The following is a 20,992-nucleotide window of genomic DNA, read 5'->3' as shown; positions in this document are numbered from 1 at the left end:
TCGCCTTTTTAAGACAAAAAGTTATATCCTCGATGGTGTTGCAATTTATATATCGAAATATTATTGGCTTAATATGTTATTATTAAGTTGATTTTAAGCCAGCATTAAGAGAGAAAGCAAGAGAGTGAGAGGTTCAATGTTGCATGTCTCAATAAAAAAAAAACAAAAAAACAAATCTGACCATAATATTTTATAATTAAAAACACACATGATATTTAAATGTACTGCAACACAGAATGAGCTGAAATTCAGGAGAGTCTTGAAATGCCAACATGTTCTGGGCTTCAGGCTAGAAAAGTCCCTGATATCGATCTGCAGTGCAGTCAGCCTCCCTTGAATCTGTTGCAGTCATTTGACTATGCAGCAGTATCAAAGCTTATTGCCATTTAAGGGATAATTCTGTTATTTAAATCCAGTTTAGACACATGTTCTCACTGAGGGAGATCAATATGCTCATTCAATCACAGTCAGAGTGTGAGATGTGATCAGGAGCACACAGGAGCGAGAGAGAGATCGTTAACAGGTCACTTGTCTTAGGCTGTCAGCACAGCTTGCTTTGTGTGTCAGTCGTGCCAGCTCAGCACAGACTCACAGCGGCCTCGTTGGTCAAGTGCCAACTGGGCTGTGACGCTACCTGCATGAATGGCCCAACACAGAGAGACACACAGATGATAAATACAGAATGAAGCTCCTACACCATCTCCTGTAACTTTGGTATTTTGGTCAAACACAAATGAGCCCCTACACATGGTCAGAATATCATATCAGAGGTTGAACTCTTTGCATATGTAATAATGGGTCCGACTGCCCCATCTACAAAGCACCTGAAGGCATCTCAGGAGAGTGAAACTTCAGGAGACAGAGGCACTAAATGCAGCATACACTCTAGATTACAAGACTGTACCACAGGCCCATCTTTTCCATGTTAAATTACATCCTCACTACCCCTGGGCAGCACCACTGCTTTATATTAAATGTAAATAATCTGCTGAAACTTTAGCTCACATTTTATTGAAGCAAATATTGTGCTCTCAGCTCTGAAGTACTGAATTTACATTGAACAAAGTAGCAGACAATGAAAAGTACTGTTTGCCAGTGAGTCACCTTTCAGAATCACGGCTCCTGAAGAAGCATTAAAACCGGCATTCAATCGAGACACGCATCGTATTTGTAATGGTGTGACAGTCCATGAGATTGTCATTTCACGGCCAGCAGAATCCAGCTGTCACGTATCACACCTGAGGCTGATATAACGCACAGCGCAACATATTCTGGATTCCAGCTGCTCACACCGGTCTCACATTTCCAAGCAGCTCAAAGCTAAAAGCAACAAAAGCCTTAACATGATGACTCACAGGAGTCTCAACATGAGGACAGATGTCTGTGCACACATTATTGGCAATGTCAAGCATTTAACTGGTGCAACTTATGCTTAAACAGTGATATTATACAATGTAAGTATTCTTAGTCTCACTGCTTTCCAGCACTCTTTGATGGGCACCTATATAATGTCACAATAGATTATTGACAGGTCCTCTCCGTCTCCTACAACTTCCCACAATAGATTGTGTTTTTTGAACAACAGATAGGGCCAGATATTAGACAGCAATCTGTTATATAAGATGGCTGTACATGTTTTTCAGGAAGTTAGAGGTGTCGATTAGTACCAGACACCCCTGATTTGCATAAAGTAGCGTAAACCTCAACTTGATGCAAACGAAGAGCGGCCAGCTCAACAGGAAGTACAGAACTGACAGACTGACACTGAAAACAAAGGTCTGCTAACACACCCTTTTTTTTAAATTACATTTCAAACCGGTCCCCTTCAGCCCGGGCTGCCTCTGACTCGAGTTACTCTCTTCAGGATATTTATCGGACTCTCTTTCATATGCTGCAGTACCTCTCTGTTTCTGTACTATGTGTCTAATTTGTGTTGTCAGTAATTTGGAAACTTGTGTTTTAGGCAAGGCTTCCTTCAATGACACGCTCCAAGACCTCAGTGTTACACAGTGTGCTTAGGGACTGTGCACTGATTAACAAAAACAGACTGAAAGCATAAAGGACCCACAGTTATCTTCTGAGCCTGTCAGATGTTTAAAAAAAAAATTCATATGCAAGTGCATCACTATGCCAGCTAGAGCCACTCTCTAATAGCTGGACAAAAAAAAAAAAAAAAAAAAAAAAAAAAATATGAGGGTCGTGTCACATTTCGGTGCTTGCAGAGGTCAGCGTCCCTTCTGGGCTTCCGGTTTGGTGAGCCTGATCAGAGGTCATAAAACAGGCCACATTGTGAACACGTGTCCTCTGGAGTGATTGTATGAGAGGATGCGTGCTGCTGGCGACCGCGTGTTTAGCTGGTGGGATAATCCCTCCAAGCTAATGCCTTAAGCGGGGCTCAAATCTACCAGACCCTGTCCTGCTGCATTGTAATGTGGATAAATTACAGAAGAGACGTAGGAAAGCAGAGAGACGTCTCTTTTCGTTTGACAGCAGCTAGCTTCTAACCTCTGCAAAGTTTTTCTTTGAACGCTTAAAAACAGTGAAGATACTGAGGAAAGCCATTGGGGGAAAGAACAGACTGATGTTCACGTGATGACTGGTGGATTGGATTAAACCTGCCGCTGAGGAGCACTCACACTCACATCTGTAACATCTTTATATGCAGTGGACGACTAACGAGCCGCTGTTTTTACACAGGAATTGTAGTCTTGCACAATTCTTCTTAAAATTGGGGTAAATTTAAAAACAGTAGCCTTGACAATATATTTCAATTAGTTCTTTAAATTTGACTTAATACCTAAATGTAATTACATGCAAATAGTCTGAGTTTATTGAGGAATTGCAGCTATTTTATACATAGTTTCCCCATTTTCAGAGGATTTTATAGAGTTCACTGTTATTTTAAACAGGAGAGGTCATTGCAGGTGAAGGAGACCATCATTGGCTGGAAAACTAAAATAAACTCTCAGACAGGTAGAAATATCTTTAGGAGTGCCAAAAATCAACAAGATGGTACCTTCTTAAAAAGATTGAATGCACTGCACAGCTCAGCAACACCACAAGGCCTGAAAGACCACAGAAGACGACTCAGGTGCACAATAACACAATTATTATTTCTGTGGTTTAGGAAAACAGTGTCACAGCATCTACCAAAGTTAAAGAGGTAGACGTACCTTTGCCAAAGTTCACAATCCAGAGTCACCTTCATGAAAGTGAAGGCCTGTTTGGAACCAATATCCAAACCAACTATTCAAGACTGAATTTTTAGCCTGACATTAAAAAAAAAAATCTCAAAGCTAAAACGATTATAGATCATCTCCTCTGCACACTGATGACATTCTTCTCTTTATTGGTCTGCAGCTCCATCTGTGACCACTTACGAGCTGCTCTGGTGTCTCAGGTTTGAGCTCTTTGAAGTGACAAGTGAAAGCGCAGCTTTGAAGCTCGGGCCACTCAGTGGTGAATTAAAGACACTTTGGAGCCTCTGAAGCCTCACGTCCAAGCAGAGAAACACAGCAGCAGGACTTTAACTCTCTGAAAGCTGGGCACATGCAGCAGAGCCCTGGACTGCATCCATCTTATCTGTGTCCGAACATCTCAGCTTTCCTGCCTGAACAATACTTTCATACTTTAGACAAGCTAAAGTATAAAACGTTTCACACCTTGGCTCATGTGATTATGCACATGATCAATAGCGGGTCAACGACCACCTCCAGGGGACACCCTGCACAAGGGTTTAAATACCTGGGTCTCCCATCAGATGAGAGGTGAGAGAAACTTAAAGAAGTCCAGTCGGCTTTTATCGAGCTCCACAGAACTGCTCTGGCTTTTCTTCTGACCAGAAGCTTCACAGATGGTCTGCACCTGAAAGTACAGCCTAAGTAGACTTAAAGGAATATCTGAGACTTTCAGTGTGCCTCACTTTGTACAGCTGCATTGGTAACACACATGATCAGGCACCACACTATATGTAGCCATGCTTGTCAGTGTGCACACATTTATGCACTCAAAACAGGAAAGGTAAGCAGGGAGGTGCCGATTAGTGTGCTTGACCTTCTGCAAACTCCGTTTTGTTTTTGGTGTTTCAGCCTAATGATCGCCTCCTTAGCGTGCACCTCTTTGGACAGCATATGGAGAACTCCCATAAACAGTTATCAAATGCAACTTAAATGCCTGGAACCAACTCCACGCATTTATTTCCCTAATTTATCATAAATTAAAAAAAAAAAAATAAATAAATAAAAAAAAAACACACACACAACAGACCAGAGCTGGACAGGACACTGTTCATCAATTAATTTTCCAGTCAGTAAAACATGGCTGTAATTCCTGAGGAGTCAAATGCAATATTTAAATACCTCAAATTATGGCTTAAAGTCTACAGTTGATTGCTTCTATGTGCCAGTTGGTGTCAGTTTGTAAATCTAATAGAGGCAGCGCGCACACACACACACACACACACACACACACACACACACACACACACACACACACACACACACACACACACACACACACACACACAGTAAAAGAAAATGATCTCTTCTACCAAACTACAACACACTCAGTCTTTTCACTCATGTGTAGTAACACCTAATAAAATGTGCTGAACAGGAGCAGCAGACCTGACATGCTCAGCAGCCAGACAGCCGTAGACTACAGCAGTGTCATTACAAGGGGCCAGACTGCCTCTATTTTTAGCTCCAGTCCTTCAGCTCATGGTGGGTTTGAGAGCGTACAGGTTGCGAACCTGGTGGCCGTGCCATTAACACCCTCTCACTTCCATTAATGGACAGCCCCCGCGGACCTCGCCAGGCCAACCTAATAAATGTAACTATTGTGGATGTAGCACAGGTTGGTCAATATACTCTGACTCTGGTATGTTTGAGTATTTTACTCATGGTCAAGCCTTTCCTTAGACTTGGGATTTATGCGAACAGCAAATATGTTTGTTTGTATGGAAACAGTTCAAATCCAGCACATGAAATAACTTCATTTACAGAAACAAAGCACACAGATATAGTAACACTAGTGCCCCTACCACCCAAAAATATAGACTGCGAGCTCATTCTTTCGGTCCCTGCCCACACCTCCTGTCCAGGAATACAGACTGACCGGTACACTGACTGCTCTCTCTCTCTCTCATAGCCTGAAGGTGCTTTATATTGAAAGGTATAGTTTAGTGTTGTGTTTTTCTCAGTGTCAGTGCCTCAGTGTATTTACATTAGCATATATACACCTCACAGCATAAACACAAATTAGAAGAGACCGTCTCCCTGCCTGTCCACAGTAATGAGTCAATTAGAGAGAGACGCCACAGAAAGCCCAGGAGTGATGTAGTATGAGGTGATGGAGGAATGGGGGCTTTATAGACCATGACATGACCACACACACACACACACACACACACACACACTCTCACAGCAGCATTAACTAAGTGCTTATCTTCATTTCTTCACTGTGTGTACAAACAAACCCATCACAAACAAATCATTTTGTTGTTCAACAGGGAATGACCGCACAGAATCCCAACTGATCAATATCTGGGGTTTGAAACAAATCAAAACTGACAAAACTAGTTTAAGATTTCTCCAAATAATTCCTTTAATCAGTGGTGCCATGCTTCTCTGACAGATGCACGCAGCATTCAATAATAATAATAATAATATTAATTAAAAAAAAGTCAAACCTCATGCACACCTGAGTCACATCCAAGCCTTTCTGTGCTCAGTTTCTCCACAGTGATCAAACTTACATATGATATAATAATTGTGCTGATGCCTCAAACCTGTGTGCGCTTAACTTCCTTCCATGCAGAAAACTGATCAGGAAACAGTAACAATGAATAAAGACCTAAAAGCAGACTCAATAATGACACTGACTTTAAAATCATTTTAGCAATATCTAACCCTTGGGCTCAATGTGATGATGACCACAAAGAGTCCACAGAATCCAGAAGTCACAAAGCGAGGTTATGTTTGTATCAGATGACCTCTGCCCCCTGAGAAACAGTATGAACACAAATTGGTCACTAAAACATTACACCAGTAATTTAACCCACCCATACATACACTTATTTTTAACACGTTGTCTAACAGTGTTATGGGGAGACTATCCCAGATGTCATAGGTCGAGAGGCAATCAGAGCCAACACAGAGACAACCACACACTCACATTTAAACCCAATTCAGAACCACCAGTTTGGACAGTGGGAGGAAAGCACTGCAGGCACAGGAAGAACTCCACACATACAGGGCCTGCTCGACCATGAGGTGCAACACCAGAACCTTCTTGCTGTGAAATGATGGCGCTAACCACTGCACCACAATGCTGCCTGTTTGCTTATACACAGAAAATAGATCTGTATACTTGTTGTCCCTGGTCAGACTTAATACAGTGACATTTATTATAACATCTATAATCATGTATGTAAAAAAAAAAAAAAAGTGCTGTGCACATGAAATATTAAATACTCTCTTTCTTTCAGCTGCTCCCTTTACGGTTCGCCACTGCAGATCATCTGCCTCCATCTCACCCTATCCCAGCATCCTCCTCTGTCACACCAACCCTCTGCATGTCCTCCTTCACTACATCCATGAACCTTCTCTGTGATCTTCCCCTTTTCCTCCTGCCTGGCAGCTCCATCTTCAGCATCCTTGTCCAAACCATCTCAGCCTCGACTCTCTGACTTTGTCTCCAAACCGCTCAGCCTGAGCTGTCCCTCTGATGGACTCATTTCTAATCCTGTCCATCCTGGTTACTCTCTTGGACACGGTCACCTGCTTTGGATGGTTGAGCACAGGTATTTAAACTTCTCTCTCCTCACTACCTCTACTCCGTGCAGCTTCACTGTTACGTCTGTCTCCTTCACATAGATGTATTCATCTATGTGAACTTAGTTAAATACTAAGTTACAAAATACATACGTGCAAATTACAACGCTTTTTCTTGTTAAACAGAGAACTGAACAGTTGTGGTGATGACGATAAGGGTAAACCAGAAGGCAAAGCTTTCAATTTAGCAGTTCATCTATGGACATGAGATCTGGTTAGTCATGAAAAGGTAAGATTTTCTTGCTGGCTTCTCTCAGCAGGGTAAGGACCTCAGAAATCCAGAGGGAGCATGTAGTAGAGCTACCAGGCATCTAATCAGGATGCCCGCTGGATCCCTCAACTTGGAGCTTTTCTGGTTTTCAGCTAGGAGAATACCTCAGGGTAAACCATAGCTCTTTGGAGAGATTATATAAATCTCATCTGACCTGCGAACATCTCAAGATTCAAGTAACTGGAAAACAGTGATGTCAGGAATGCTTAGCCTAATACTGATGTGACTCAGTAATATAAGTGCAAGAAAATGGATGGATGCTGGTGTACACATCTTTGTCATTGCCCTTTAGTGAGCATGATTCTGCAATCAGATCGGGACCATCAATCAAAATCCAAAAAGCAGCATTTGTCAGAGCAATACCCAACAAGAAAAAGTCCTGAGACAGCTCATTACTGCAAAGAGCAGAAGTATCAGGTAAATGTAGTCATGTGTCAGTATTTGTGTGTCTCCATTTCATTTCATCATTGTCTGGGACTGTACTTCTTTCACCAATCCTCAGCCTGAGTTGAGACAAGTGGCCAGTAGCAAAGATTAAGTCTGCAGAGAAGCTGTTAGATTCAGGCAATACCAGGAAATAGCCTTATCATGAAAGGGAGGGAATGAGAAGGAGGAAGTGAAGTCCACTGCAGTCCAGCATACACACACACCCACACAAGCATAAACGCACAGGATAGCAAAAGCAGCAGATGGCATGGGGATTACTTCCCCCTCTATCCCCACCCCCCTCTCCACAGACCGGTCACTGAAGCTTTGCTTGTGTCCCCGTCGTTCCACTACAGCGTGCCGGTGCATTGGCTGACCTGGTCTGTCCTCACCTTTTGCATCTGTTGCCCTACATAACTGTTTGAGTTATCATCTTGAATGAATGAATCCAAACCAGGCCATTTCAAAAAAAAAAAAATCCACACAAGCTCCGGTGTTTGTGCTGATCTGCTGAGACTGAGAATGTCACTCTGCTATCTCCCAATGCCTGACATTCAACCTGCAAGTATTTATCAACCATTACTGCCAGGCAGTGCACTAGATGAAACTTTCTTCACAGTAACCTTACTCAACACTGAGCAAATTATACAGTGCCATCACTGTATACATTTAATCTACTGATAATTGCTATCCAGAAATAGCTAAGAGTGGGTACTGACTGAGCTGTCAGAAACTGTGCCTTCCCGTCATCTGTTTTCATGTCTGCAGCCTTCTACCAGCCGCCATGCAGGTTCTGAGGGTCCTCAACACAACAAGGAATGAGGTAACAGGCCTCTGGAAAGTATCACAGCTTCCTATCCAAGAAACCAGAATTCCAGCAGCGGGCGTTTCCTTTAAGAGGCCGAAAGACTTCTCCCCAAAACAAAAGAGTACTAGTTTTAAAGCACAAAAAAAAAAAAAAAAAAAAAAAGTAGAGCAAAAACTGTAAAAAGCAAAAGATGATTTAAGGCACGGTGGCTCCTCCAGCAAGATTTTACCCTGCATGTAAAAAAAAATTAACTGCAGTGGTACTCAGTGCATTAAGATCAAAAAGCCACCAAGTTCTTTATGCAGAAATGATCTTTCGGGACATATGAGGATAACAACATATCAAAGAGTGAGCACAGCAGGTGTTCTCCTGCACGTCTGAGGGCTGTTAGACAAGGAGCAATTTTAATACTATAGAAAGTTTGTTTTTGTTTACCACTCTTTTCCAGGTTATTTCTCCTCTGTTGGCCATAGCTCATGTTTCTCACCCTCTGTCTGCTAATGCAAAGAGACTCCAGGTAGAGTTCCAAGTCTATTATTAACGTTACAAAGAAGGGCCACTAAGCTTGACCCCTTCAGACGTTTCATAAAAAAGGGAGATTATCACAGGAGGAATTCAGGTGAAATTATAAAGGTATGTATCTGCAAAGACAATGATGGGCTGGACAGACAGGTCAACAAAACAGACTCTCTGTCAACTGTGTGTTTATACTTTCAAGTACATATTTAGTATTAATCTACTGTAGTTTATCCTTCTGACCAAAACAGCAATGCTTAAAAACTAAAAACCAGCTGAGCCCAGGGTTCATGTTAGCCTGTACAAGTAAAAACTTATGTGAGCACAAACCACACTTTCTCAATCTGAGGGCAAGCTATGAAACAAAATTAGATTATTTTATAATTCCACTTCTCTGAGCCCACTGTGACCCAGCTGTGCTTCACTCCCTCCATCTCACCCCCATCTCATCACTCAGTAATAGGAGTTGGGTGGTGGTGGGGCCTATCATCCTCAGGCAGCACTCACACCCAAAGATGAGAAATGGTCAGAAATGATCTGTGAGAAACAATACACCAGGGGCTGAGAGGTGGAGATAGCCAGACAATAGTTTGATGGTGTGAAAAATCAATCAGCATGTCTGCAGAAGAAGAGCAATTTGTAATCTGGAAAGGAGCCAAAATGTTAAATAAACTGGCAGGGGGGAGGGGGGGGGGGGTGCACCGGCTTTTTAACCTTCAATTACTCAAACTTTATCGGTCTGAATACACATGCTGGTTTTCAATTAAAAAAATATATATATATTTCTTATTATTTCACTTAGAAACTAAAATCTAAAACCACACATCAGCTTTACCTAACCGCAGATCAAGTGGCTGCTTCAGGGCACGTCAGGTCAGTTCACATGGAAGGAGAAAGCTGAACGGCGGAGAAGGAAGTGCACATTTCATTTATTGTGCCCCAGCAGAGAGCTGGAGTTTCTGTAACCTGCAACCTTACACTTGCTGAAAGGTGGTGACCCCTTTAAAGACCTTAAAGCACCAAATGTGAACAAGTAAAATTTGTTATTGCCACAGCAGATTACAATGAAATTGATTAATCAATGAGCCAAATGGTGCTCAGGAATAACAATGAAAATCAAACTAAGAAAACAGGTCAAACTCAGGCCCAGAAGAGCTCAATATGAAATACCAAAAAAAGCTGGACAGTAAGTGTAAAGCAGTGTTAATTCTGACAGCAAATTTTGATTTAGTTTTAGTCATAGTCTTTTGACGAAAATGTAATTTAGTTTTAGTCATAACTTAGTCATCTGAATAGTTTTAGTCAACGAATTATCGTAATAGTCGACTAAATCTACAGTCAATTTAGTGACTAAAATATAAAGGGTGTAAAATGTAAATGCTCTTTCTTCAGTTCCCTTGAATTAGTCATTATACACATTTACACAAAACTAAACATTTATTAAAAGTTGTGGAATATTATTAATAATATTAACATTAGCGTTTCACCTGCTTCCCACACACCTGATCATTAACACCACCTTACTGAGATAATACAGCCTTTCACAGCAGGACGCTCTGAAAGGTACAGGGCAGTGTTCAGGACTAAGATTATAAAGGCTAATCCACCGCGGTGTGGAGATTTTCTCTAAACACAAACTGGGAAAAACACTTTACCCTGCATGACATTAAAATGCTGACCTTTGCATGGAGATCTGGGTGACTGGTTTGCAGATGTCGTTTAAGATTTGTCATGTTTTTACCCGAGATAGTCGCCCCACATGGTTTACACATCGTTTTGTTTGTCACAACGTCAAAGGACAAATGTGCCCATACATCCGCTCTTCTCTTTCTCCCTGCTGACATTGTTTACATCACTTATTTATATCGGAAGTAACGACAAATCACAGGCTAGTTTGTCCTTCCCGGGTTTAGAGCAAATTTGTGCATCTGTGCGTTTGATTGGATGTTTTCCTAACTTGTCCCGCCCTGTCACAAAATAAAATCAGTTCTGATTGGATGTCCTCCCCGCCCAGCATTTTCGTCTCGTTTTCATTCGTTGACGAAAGTGTCAGTTAATTTCCTCATCGTTTTTATCCTTTTAGGTGGTTTTTATTTAGTTATCGTCTCGTTTTCGTCATGAAAGAAAGCGTCGTTGACGAAAACTATGACGAAAATATTTCGCCAACGAAATTAACACAGGTGTAAAGAAATCTAAATGCAGAGGTGTGCTCAGGGAGGAAATGTACACCCTGTGATCATTTAACCATTTTTCCATTCAAGAACTTATCTACAACGTCCCTCTTACATTTAGGTATAGCCTAACAGACTAGATTTTCTTCGTTTAAAAATGTATAATAGATACAGATCCCTTACATGCAGTGTATTAAAACCTAAAATGCAGCACTGTAACAGCAGAAAATTAAACTTGAGTGCTCTCCTGTGAGCACTGGCAGTTTCTGCATGATTTTTGCGACTAGATTGCTTCATTTAAACAAGCTTAACTTTTCTAAGACCAGCAATATCACAGTTTACCATAAAATGGCAAGGAAGCATTAACGCATAGATCACACCTTTCCACATGCAGTCACATACACACTAAAACAAACGCAAAAGAGTAATTTACACACACACACACACACACACACACACACACACACCTTGAAAACCCTGGCTTAACCGTGACCACCGCGTCAACTGGACAGCTTTAAAATCACCATCCAGCCCACTGAATGTTACACTGGATGTCAGGATGAATACACCGATGATCGCTGCAGCCACACGGGGTTCAAAATCACCTTTCTGGGAAACCATCAAACTTTATTTTATGCATCTTCACAACAGGACCCCGATAGTTACCGGTTAAAATGAAGCACCATCAACAGAGTAAAGTTCCACATTAAATGTCCTGCTTTCCTTTTCCTTGACAACTTCACCTGTTTCATGAAACCACTGCATACTGACAGAGCACATCTATCAATTCTTCTTAAAATGATAACCTGTGGCTGTGAGGGGAGACCATACCTCTGACGCACAGCAGGGACATCGCAGCGGGATTGCGTGCAACAGTTCCTCCGAGCAGCCTTCAGTGAGTTTGCAGCCCAGTTGCCTGTTGCACACAAGTCATTTAGACTGCTCCTAAATGTCGCTCAGTTTCCGCTTCATCGCACCGCGCGGTGACGAAATGGGCAGATTTCAGGCAGGTGCACAATCCAGCAGGTCCTTAGGGTTTAAAGGGATGACTGTCACCAGCGGAAAACGAGCGCCTACCGGCTGAAATCCGGTGGAGCGGGGCGGCTCTTATGCTGCGTTCAATTGTCGCAGTCAAGGTAGGAATATGAGCCACCGGCTCGAGCATCCAGACGCGCGCCTGTGGCACGGAACGCTTTGCATCACATTTGTAAAGCTGAATTTAGCTCACCACACCAACATAATTTTTTTCAGGAACACAAATGCTGGTGGTATCTTTCAAAAAAACATACTAGACCTTTAAGCAACTGAAAAGAAACTGCAGAAAACGCCAGTCCCTGATCTTCCTTCACAGAAATATTCCTGGATTTGCACTTGAACATGGCCTTAAGATCATTTCCAGTCTGCTTACATGTGATTTCTAAAAGTTGATGAGCATTAAAAACCTTTTAAGCACTTTCTAAGAATCCCATTTGCAATATGGAACCAGCCTTGAGATTTCCCCTGATGCATTTGAGGGTTTAGAAAGGAAAGAGAAAACACACTCTGCCTACTGAAGCAATGGCAGAGGAAACTGAAGCCGAGCAATACATATCACAGCTTCCAGTCTAAGCCTGTGTCTTCCCTGCAGTGAGGACAGATGTGTGGCATTCAAAACTACTACACCTCTACAATACATCACGGTAAAAAGAAAGTACCAAGTACCCCCTCTTTCACTTCTAAGGTTAGGGGTATCAGGACATAACAAAAATCATTTGGTCTTTAGCAGATTTTAAAATGAGTTCAGTACAACCTCAGATGAACGACACTCAACATATTACACCATGTCATTATTTACTTTAGAAAAGCTAAACTATTATGCAGATGCAATGTGTGAAAAATGAAGCACACTCCATGATTCAGTAGCCCGTAGAACCACATTTAGCTGCAATAACCTGAAGTAATCATTTTCTGTATGACTATGATTGTATGGATTTTAGTTCAGGAACTTTCCAAAACTGCTTCAGTTCATTAAACGTTGCGAGTGTTCATTCATGCACGGCTCTCTTTAAGATCCCTCCACAGCATTTCAGTCAGGTTGAGGTCTGGACTCTGGGCCGCTGCAGCACCTTCATTCTTTTCTTTTTCAGCCATTCTGTTGGAGATGCGCTGCAGTGATTGGGCTCATTGTCCTGCTGCATGATGCAGTTTCAGCCAAACTTTAGCTGTTGGACAGACAGCCTCAACTTGACTCAAGAATTCTTTGGAGTCATTGAGTTGACTTCTCTGCATACCAAGGTGTCCAGAGCCTTTGGCTGCAAAACAAGCTCAAATCATCACCCGTGCACCACCATGCTGACAGCTGGTATGAGGCTTTTAAAGTGTAGTACCATATGATATTACGTGTACTATGTTTAGTGTTTGTGCTCCAAAGAGAAAACCAAAGACAATTCATTTCTCTTTAGAGAGAAGAGGCTTTCTCCTGGCAAACACACTCTACCTGTTCAGTGTTTTTCTAATTGTTCTGTCATGAACTTTAACATTTAACACATTAATTGAGGCCTGTAGAGATTTAGATGGAGCTCTTGGGGTTTCTCTGGGCATTGCACAGTCTGACCTCGGGCTGAAGACTGGCAAGTGTCTTGAATATTTACCACTTTCTCGTTGCATAATAATGGACTTCAAATTGTTTGGAAATGGCCTTATAACCTTTCACAGACTGATAATAATTGCTTCTCTAAGATTATTGCTGATGTTTTTCCTCCTTTGCATTTTGTTAACATATACCTGAATGATCCAGACCAGCAAACTGCCAAAATGTCTCCTTTTATAGAGGTGCTCACGCTGGCTGATGATAAATGAATCAAGTGCATTTCATTAGCAGCTACTTACCCTCTTAATTCCTGTGGAGGCAGGTAGTGTGTACTTAGTTTTTCATGCAGTGCTTCTGCATTTTACCTTCGTTTTTGTTAAATAATGACATCATGCAATGTGTTGTTGATCTTAGGTCATATTTACCTAATTTAAGACATGCTAAGGGCCATATGGTTTTTATTATGTCCTGATATGTAAAACTTAAAAATTACAGAAGGGTGTACTTTCTTTTATCATGACTGTAAGCCCATCTAAGCTTTGCTTAAACTTCCATAATTTCCATGTCAAACTAAGGTTTCATAACTGACTGGAATCTCACTGGTCAAAACTACTAAAGTCCATTTTATAACTGTGACCCCGGGTCTGCCCAACATCAGTGTAACAAGAGTGTCTTTAAGCTGTTTATTTTGGGGTTTTTTTTTTAACAGAAATAGATGTTTTCCCTTCCTGGGTCCAGCTTCATAGTTTATGATGGCTCCATCATGACTGTTTTTGTATATAGCAAAAGAAAATGAGTTTTGAGCAGCATTTTACATTTGGTTGGACAAGTTTGAGTTGGAAAAAAAAAGCCAGTGATGTGATAAAAATTCTAAATCAATGGTGTGTCAGTACGATCACTTCCTGTAATGAAATATATTGTGTTTATACTTAGATGTTGTTCTATATTAGATGTCAGCTGAAGAGCTTCATTCCCCAAAACTCCTTTTAGGTTTCCAAGGTGGAAAAAATGGGAGCATCTGCATTAAAATTTGTTCAAACATGCTCTAAAGTCCTGTTTAAATTTATGTTCCTGACAGCAGGTCCAAAATGAACTGACATTCAAATTATCAATGACAAAGTTTATCCAACATTTTTGCTCAGAGAAATAGGCTGTGTGGTAAAAAAAAAAAAAAGATATTGATTTGTGTCTTGTGATTTAAAAAGTTGTACTTTTAAAGCCAATAGCTTCAGAATGTGACTAAAAAACGAGAGCGCCTCCAATCAGAACTTTTTAACCAACTTTAGAAAGAGAGACGTTTATGTGAGATCACTACATCAGCAAAACAAGTCTTGGCAGAAGAGAGCAGTCGTGCTGATGGGCATCACCGAGGCCCATAACAGCAAACGCAACTCAAAGTTACTGTCACATCAAATCTGGGCAAAGTTTAGAGAATCAGATCCACACCTCTGCTGGTGTGACGCAGTTACACATCCTCATCACCAGAGCTGCTTTCTGAAGTGGTCTCATACATCCCTCTTCATCATCAAGCCCCCTTAGTGATCCTGCATGAGTCCCGGGAGTGTGGAAGATCCTGAGGTATTCCTCTCTGACACTCTTCAGCTGTATCTGCAGTTTAGCTTCCAGCTCAGTGTGCCCCACAGAGCCTGAATCAGGGCCTTTAGGTTACACAGCACAGCAGGTCAGTCAGGAATCTTTAATCACTTTTCACACCATTAAACTGCCATGTGAAAGAAACTAGAGAAAGTCGGGTTTTTAGCACCTGAAGAACAGCTGAAACTGGAGGTTTTGCATACTAGCATAAGATAAAAACACATTTTTTAAAATTTTCAGTTTACCACAGTAGCCTAACAGGTGATCAAAAAGACCATAAAATGGCTCCAACTTTCTCAAACTTTAGTAAGTCAGAAGGATATTTCAGCTTGTTTAAAAAAAACCTCTTAGGACAGACTCAAGGAATTATGCTAGGACAAGTTGAACCATCCTCTCTCTGTTCCTAAAGTCCTCCACAGTGATTTTTCTGCAGACTCAGCTCCTTTTGCCTCAGAGACGTCCAGAGTTGCCTCATTTCTTTCAGGAACATCACATCCTCTTCCTCAATCGTTCTCACAGCCATCACCTCATCAAAGATCTTCTTTTAGGAGAGAATTCAACTGAGCCTTAAATTAAAGGAACACAGGACACTTTTACTTTCTAATAAATTATAGCACTTCCATAGGAAAGCATAATGTCCATATAATGTTTCATGGTGTTTCTTGTGAAGGTGCCGACAGGGCTGAGATGCAGGAGCTGGTGTGCCTTCAGTGAAGTTGTGCCATCCAGCAGTGCAGTTTCCAGAATATCTGTATCGATGTAGATTAAAATTATAACACACACACTCACACACACACACAGATAAATTGGGGGAGGGGACAGACATAAACAGCTGGGAAAAACAGAATAAAACGTAATAGAAAAGAATAGATGAGAGCGGAATAGAGCAGAGAGAGGGGCTCTATAAGAGAGGATCGACTCTGTAGATGTGATAATGTAAGGTGGCTGGGAGAAGTGCTGCAAAGTAAAAGATTTGTAAAACCATTAAATACAATTTCGTGACTTGTCTGCGGTGAGCTACAAAATCCTTACAACAGGCCTGTATTAGGTAGGTCCCAGAGCTGGGTGCACTAGGCTGCTCTGCTAGCTACATTAACTAATGTTAAAAGTCCAAGTAAACAAAAGAAATCGTGCCATGCTAGTAGAAGTTATTATTCAAGTGTCTCTCACCAACATTTAAGCCCAGACTCGCTGCATTTAGCATTATATTTAATCAGCATTATGAGCTCTACTCATCAGTGTCTTGCTTTTATTTCCCACCTTCTTTTGTTGCTGTCATTACATTTGTTTTAACAGAATCATGGACTCCAGAGAGGAGTGGAACCACCTGGTCAACTGGTGTCAAACCAACAACCTGGCCCTGAATGTCAATAAAACCAAGGACATCGCCATCAACTTCAGGAGGAGCCAGCCAAGCCAGGCGCCACTCCTCATCAATCACACTGCAGTCAAAAGAGTCAACACCACCAAGTTCCTGGGGGTACAGATAACAGACTCCTTGACATGGTCCATCCACACTGAAGCTCTGGTCAAAAGAGCTCAGCAGCGCATGCACTTCCTGCAGCGATTGAGAGGAGCACGCCTCCCTCCTCTGATCCTCACCACCGTCTACAGGGGCGCTAGAGAGCCTACTGAGCAGCTGCATCTCTGTCTGGGCAGGTGCCTGCAAAGAGTGGTGAGGACAGCAGAGAAAATCTTTGGGACTCCCCTCCTCCCAATATAGGACATTGGTAAAAGCTGCTGCATGACCAAAGCTCAGAACATATACAGAGACCCCTCATACCCCCAACATGGGCTGTTCTTCCTGCTGGTCTGGAAGAAGGCTCCCCAGTCTTCAAAGCAGAACAAAGATTTAAAAACTACTTTTTTCCACATGCCCTTAGACTGCTGAACTGCTCCATCCTGCCTGGTTGTTCCATTCCTGGGAGCTCCAGTGCAACACATTTTTGTGTGTGTGTGCATGCATGCAATATATTTTATATATTTATTACTTATATATTTATATAAATAATATATATCTGTATATAGATATATATGGGCAAATGTGGGTGTGTGGATGTGTGTGTCACCAGTTCACCTGACAAGTGTCTTTGGACAGGTTCAAACATACTTGCTGCAAAAACTTTTTTTTTTAAACCTTATCACCTTAAACATTTCACTGCTCAGCTGCAGGATGGATTTTTATTTCCTTTTTTGTCAAGTGGAGTCATCTAGTGGCAGAAAAAAAAAAAAGTCATAATACCCAGAGTGGATGTGTTAAACGCATTACAAAGAATACACTATAGAATTTAAAACTACTAAAAGATGTGACAGTTTTATCAATGGCAGATATTTCATGTGGTGAAAGGCCCATTAGGAGACCAGCAAACAGTACTACTCAAAGTTTGGCAACTTCCTAGAATGGCTGGCACAGAGTGATCTAGAGGGCCAACAGCAAAAAAATAAAATAAATCCATAAGCCGAATTCAGTGCCATTCATTTTTATTATAAGCGTATTATACAGACTCAATTCAACCATCAACAACCAGAAATTTAATTTACAGAGATCAGTATAACTGGATCCACTTAGTTAAAGATGCATCTTCTGATATATTAGGCCTGAAATAAGAAAGAATTAGTGGTGTTAACCTCACATTTTAAGTACAACAGTAGATTAAGAAGTAAATACTATTCTTACCCCGAGCATCCTGCTCTGTTCTAGTTAAGCCTCTAGCCAATCTTGATGATGGTCTATGGCAAAAACCCTGCCCCTGGGATGAGGATAAGGCCAAGTTCTGCTTTGGGGCTGAGTCTGAAGAATGTCCTGGGAGCCCTGCCTCTGAGTCTGAATCTGAAACGTGTGCTGGGAGCCCTGCCTCTTGGTCCGTGTCTGAAACCTATGTTGGGAGCCCTGGCCCTGCCCCCAAGTCTGAAGCCTGCGCCGCAAGCCCTGGCCCTGCCCCCAAGTCTGAAGCCTGCGCCGGGAGCCCTGCCCCTGTCCCCAAGTCTGAAGCCTGTGCCGGGAGCCCTGGCCCTGCACCTCAGGCCTTTGCTGGGAACCCTGTCCTTGAGTCTGAGGCCAAGTCCTGTTCTGGTCCAGGTCTTGGGCCTGAATACTGCTCTGGGAGCCCTGGCCCTGGAACTCCACCTGGTGTTGGTGGCTAGGAACTCGGGATTTGGGCCAGACTTGATATCCTGGAACCAGGGACACTGACCAAGACTCGTAGTTGGGAACCCGATGACGTGACCAGGGCCGGTAGCCGGGAACCTGAAAATGTGACCAGGGCCGGTAGCTGGGAACCTGAAAACGTGACCAGGGCCGGTAGCCGGGAACCTGAAAATGTGACCAGGGCCGGTAGCCGGGAAGCTGGTAATGCGACCAGGGCCGATAGTCGGGAAGCTGGAGCTGAAGGTGGGACTGGTAACCTGAGGTCTGCTGGGGTTTGACAGCATCAGTATTTTCAAAGCCAGGATAAGAAGCTGAAAACAGACAATTTCAGGTTGACATTGCAAGTGAGATTTCTTTTGTCATCCTGTACTTAAAGTGTAGCTTTTGAATTATTATGCTGTGGTCTTACATTTTTCATTTGCTTGAAGCTCCCCAACAAAGAGCAGCCATGGCAGCACCACACTAAAAAAGAATACAGGTTTAAGAAACCTTGTGTCACTTCAGATGAACAGTCATTATATGGGGCACAATAAAAAAATCATGTAACAAATACCATAAAAGTGTCATAGCTTCAAATAGTGATGTTACCAAATGCAAGCAGAAAAGCCTCTGCTATCTTGTGACCCAGCAAAACAACAAGTCTGCAGTGGCCAGAGGGTGCCAGTGTTAATCTTCTTTTGACAGCCAATCAGAGCTCTTGCTTTCTATCTGATTGACTGGAAACAGGTGGTTTGATTGCACCTAGACTAGATTCATCACGATTCGCAGGTGTTGGGGGACTTTAAACACTTCTGACAATATGAGAGCCGCAATCTTTTTTTCAAATGTGTCATAGAGTAAACTACACTGGACATCAAAATTAGAGAACAACACACAATTTCCTAAATGTAAAGGTCATTGTGTAGTCCTATGTGAAATCATCCTAGCAGGAGTAAAATAGCAGTATTTTAAGCTCATTTCATAAATTGTATATATTCTAAAGCTAAGCATAAAAAACTTAAATGATATAATTGAAAAAGAACACTGATCAAAATTAGAGAGCACTTTCAGATACCTGCAAGTTATCGGTGTTAATCTGGCACCTGGTGCCATTTTCCTTAATTATCTGACAAAACCCAATTTAACTGGCAGCCCAACTTTCCAGTTTTCACTGACTTTGCAAAAATGGTGAGCCGTTCCAAAGTGACTGAAACCCTCCGGCAGCAGGTTGTCCAGATGAAGGCCAAAGGGCTGACCCTATCGGCCATAGCAAGAGAAGTTGGTCATTCCAAGTCTGTGATTTCTAGAATAGTGCATCTTTACAACATCACAAACTCATTCAAGTCCCCCAAGAAGGCTGGTCGCCAATGAAAGACTAATGCAAAAGAGGACAGGGTAATGTGGAGAATCTCCATGGGTAATCGGTTCAACACTGCAGCTGAAATTGCTCGCCAGTTCAGCACTGAACAGGATAAGGATCTGTCTCGTCATACAGTGTCTCGACGTTTAAGAGCATTTGGACTGAAAGTCCACTCTGCAGTGACCAAACCTCTCTTTAGCAGAAAGAATCAAAATGCTAGGCTCACCTTTGCTGAGGAGCATGTTGTGTGGACAGAAGAGAAGTGGTCCAGAGTTTATTTTAGTGATGAAAGCAAGTTTAATTTATTTGGGTCTGATGGGAAACATTATGTTCGTTGACAAACTGGAGAAAGATTGAATCCAAAGTGTGTAAAGAAGTCAGTGAAAGGTGGAGGAAGTGTCACGGTTTGGGGAATGTTTTCGGCAGCAGGAGTTGGACCTCTCATGCAGCTACACGGCAGAGTGTGTATCAGAACCTTCTTCAACAACACGTGGTTCCTTCCTTGCGTTCATCACTCAATCAGCCAGCAATTTTCATGCAGGACAATGCCACCTGTCACACAGCAAAACGGGGAAAAGCAGTGCCTTGAAACTGAAAAAATTGAAGCAATGAAATGGCCAGTCCAGAGTCCTGATCTAAACACAATAGAAAACCTCTGTAAAATCCTTGGTGACAAAGTTATGGCCAAGAAACCCACAAAGCCACAGAGCAGTGTGAGATACTACTGATGTCCTGTGGCCACAGATGTGCTGAATTCATTCAAAGCAAAGGCCTGTACAATTCCTACTGATGACTGACTGTTGTAACCTTCAGAAAATGTAGTTGTAATCTTACTGTGTTACAGTCATTGCTGTTCTCTAATTATGATCATCACGTTTTTTGCAAAATAAAGGTTTTATGATGATATACTTTGGTTATTTTGTAAAACACTGCTCTAGTGGCACGGTGTACCCCTTACACAAAATCCTTCAAATGTTGATCAATGTAGATTACATCATTTCTGATGGGCGGGCAGGCGGGCGGATGGATGGATGGATGGATTTTCTCTAGCACCAACATAATCGCTCGTGCACGTAGTGACCATAGGAATGGAAACCCCTCTGTAGTTTGGGGAAGTTAAAGGAGTTTGTTCAATAAAGACTCACCTCTACAGTCCTACTGGCCTTGCTTACTTGGTCCTTCTTTTGCTGCAGTGACTCAAGTTGCTTTCACATTTGCCTTTATAAGCGTTTTATCCTTTTTTTTTTTACATACTTTTAGACACTTACTGAATCTTGCAAAAGTTGTAGTGAAGGAAGATTATTATACTTTGTGCAGT

At 42.0% G+C, this 20,992-nt stretch overlaps 1 protein-coding gene across 2 annotated transcripts; it reads right to left on the bottom strand.

The window, feature by feature from the left end:
* Positions 1–17,673: 17,673 nt before the first annotated feature.
* LOC115776092 (uncharacterized) lies at positions 17,674–18,995 on the bottom strand. Of its 2 annotated transcripts, XM_030723718.1 has the most exons (5): positions 18,889–18,995; positions 18,745–18,797; positions 18,225–18,646; positions 17,865–18,035; positions 17,674–17,785 (listed from the first exon to the last, which is right to left on the bottom strand). In XM_030723718.1, exons 1-4 carry the CDS (start codon positions 18,900–18,902, stop codon positions 17,889–17,891), a joined length of 636 nt encoding a protein of 211 aa, XP_030579578.1. In that variant the 5' UTR covers positions 18,903–18,995; the 3' UTR covers positions 17,674–17,785; positions 17,865–17,888. The 2 variants fall into 2 exon arrangements, with proteins under 2 accessions (XP_030579578.1, XP_030579577.1); XM_030723717.1 differs by having other exon boundaries at positions 17,865–18,646.
* Between the last annotated feature and the right edge of the window lie 1,997 nt (positions 18,996–20,992).

The sequence above is a fragment of the Archocentrus centrarchus genome, unplaced genomic scaffold (genome assembly GCF_007364275.1).
Source record: "Archocentrus centrarchus isolate MPI-CPG fArcCen1 unplaced genomic scaffold, fArcCen1 scaffold_26_ctg1, whole genome shotgun sequence".
NCBI lineage: Eukaryota > Metazoa > Chordata > Actinopteri > Cichliformes > Cichlidae > Archocentrus > Archocentrus centrarchus.
Note: the sequence above shows the minus strand (reverse complement) of the source record. Positions and strands in the feature narration are given on the sequence as shown.

Bases quoted from the DNA above. Each gene is read 5' to 3' on its own strand.
- LOC115776092 (XM_030723717.1), bottom strand. The intron at 18,647-18,744 runs GTAAGACCACAG...GTCTGTTTTCAG, and splicing joins GCTTCAAGCAAATGAAAAAT to CTTCTTATCCTGGCTTTGAA.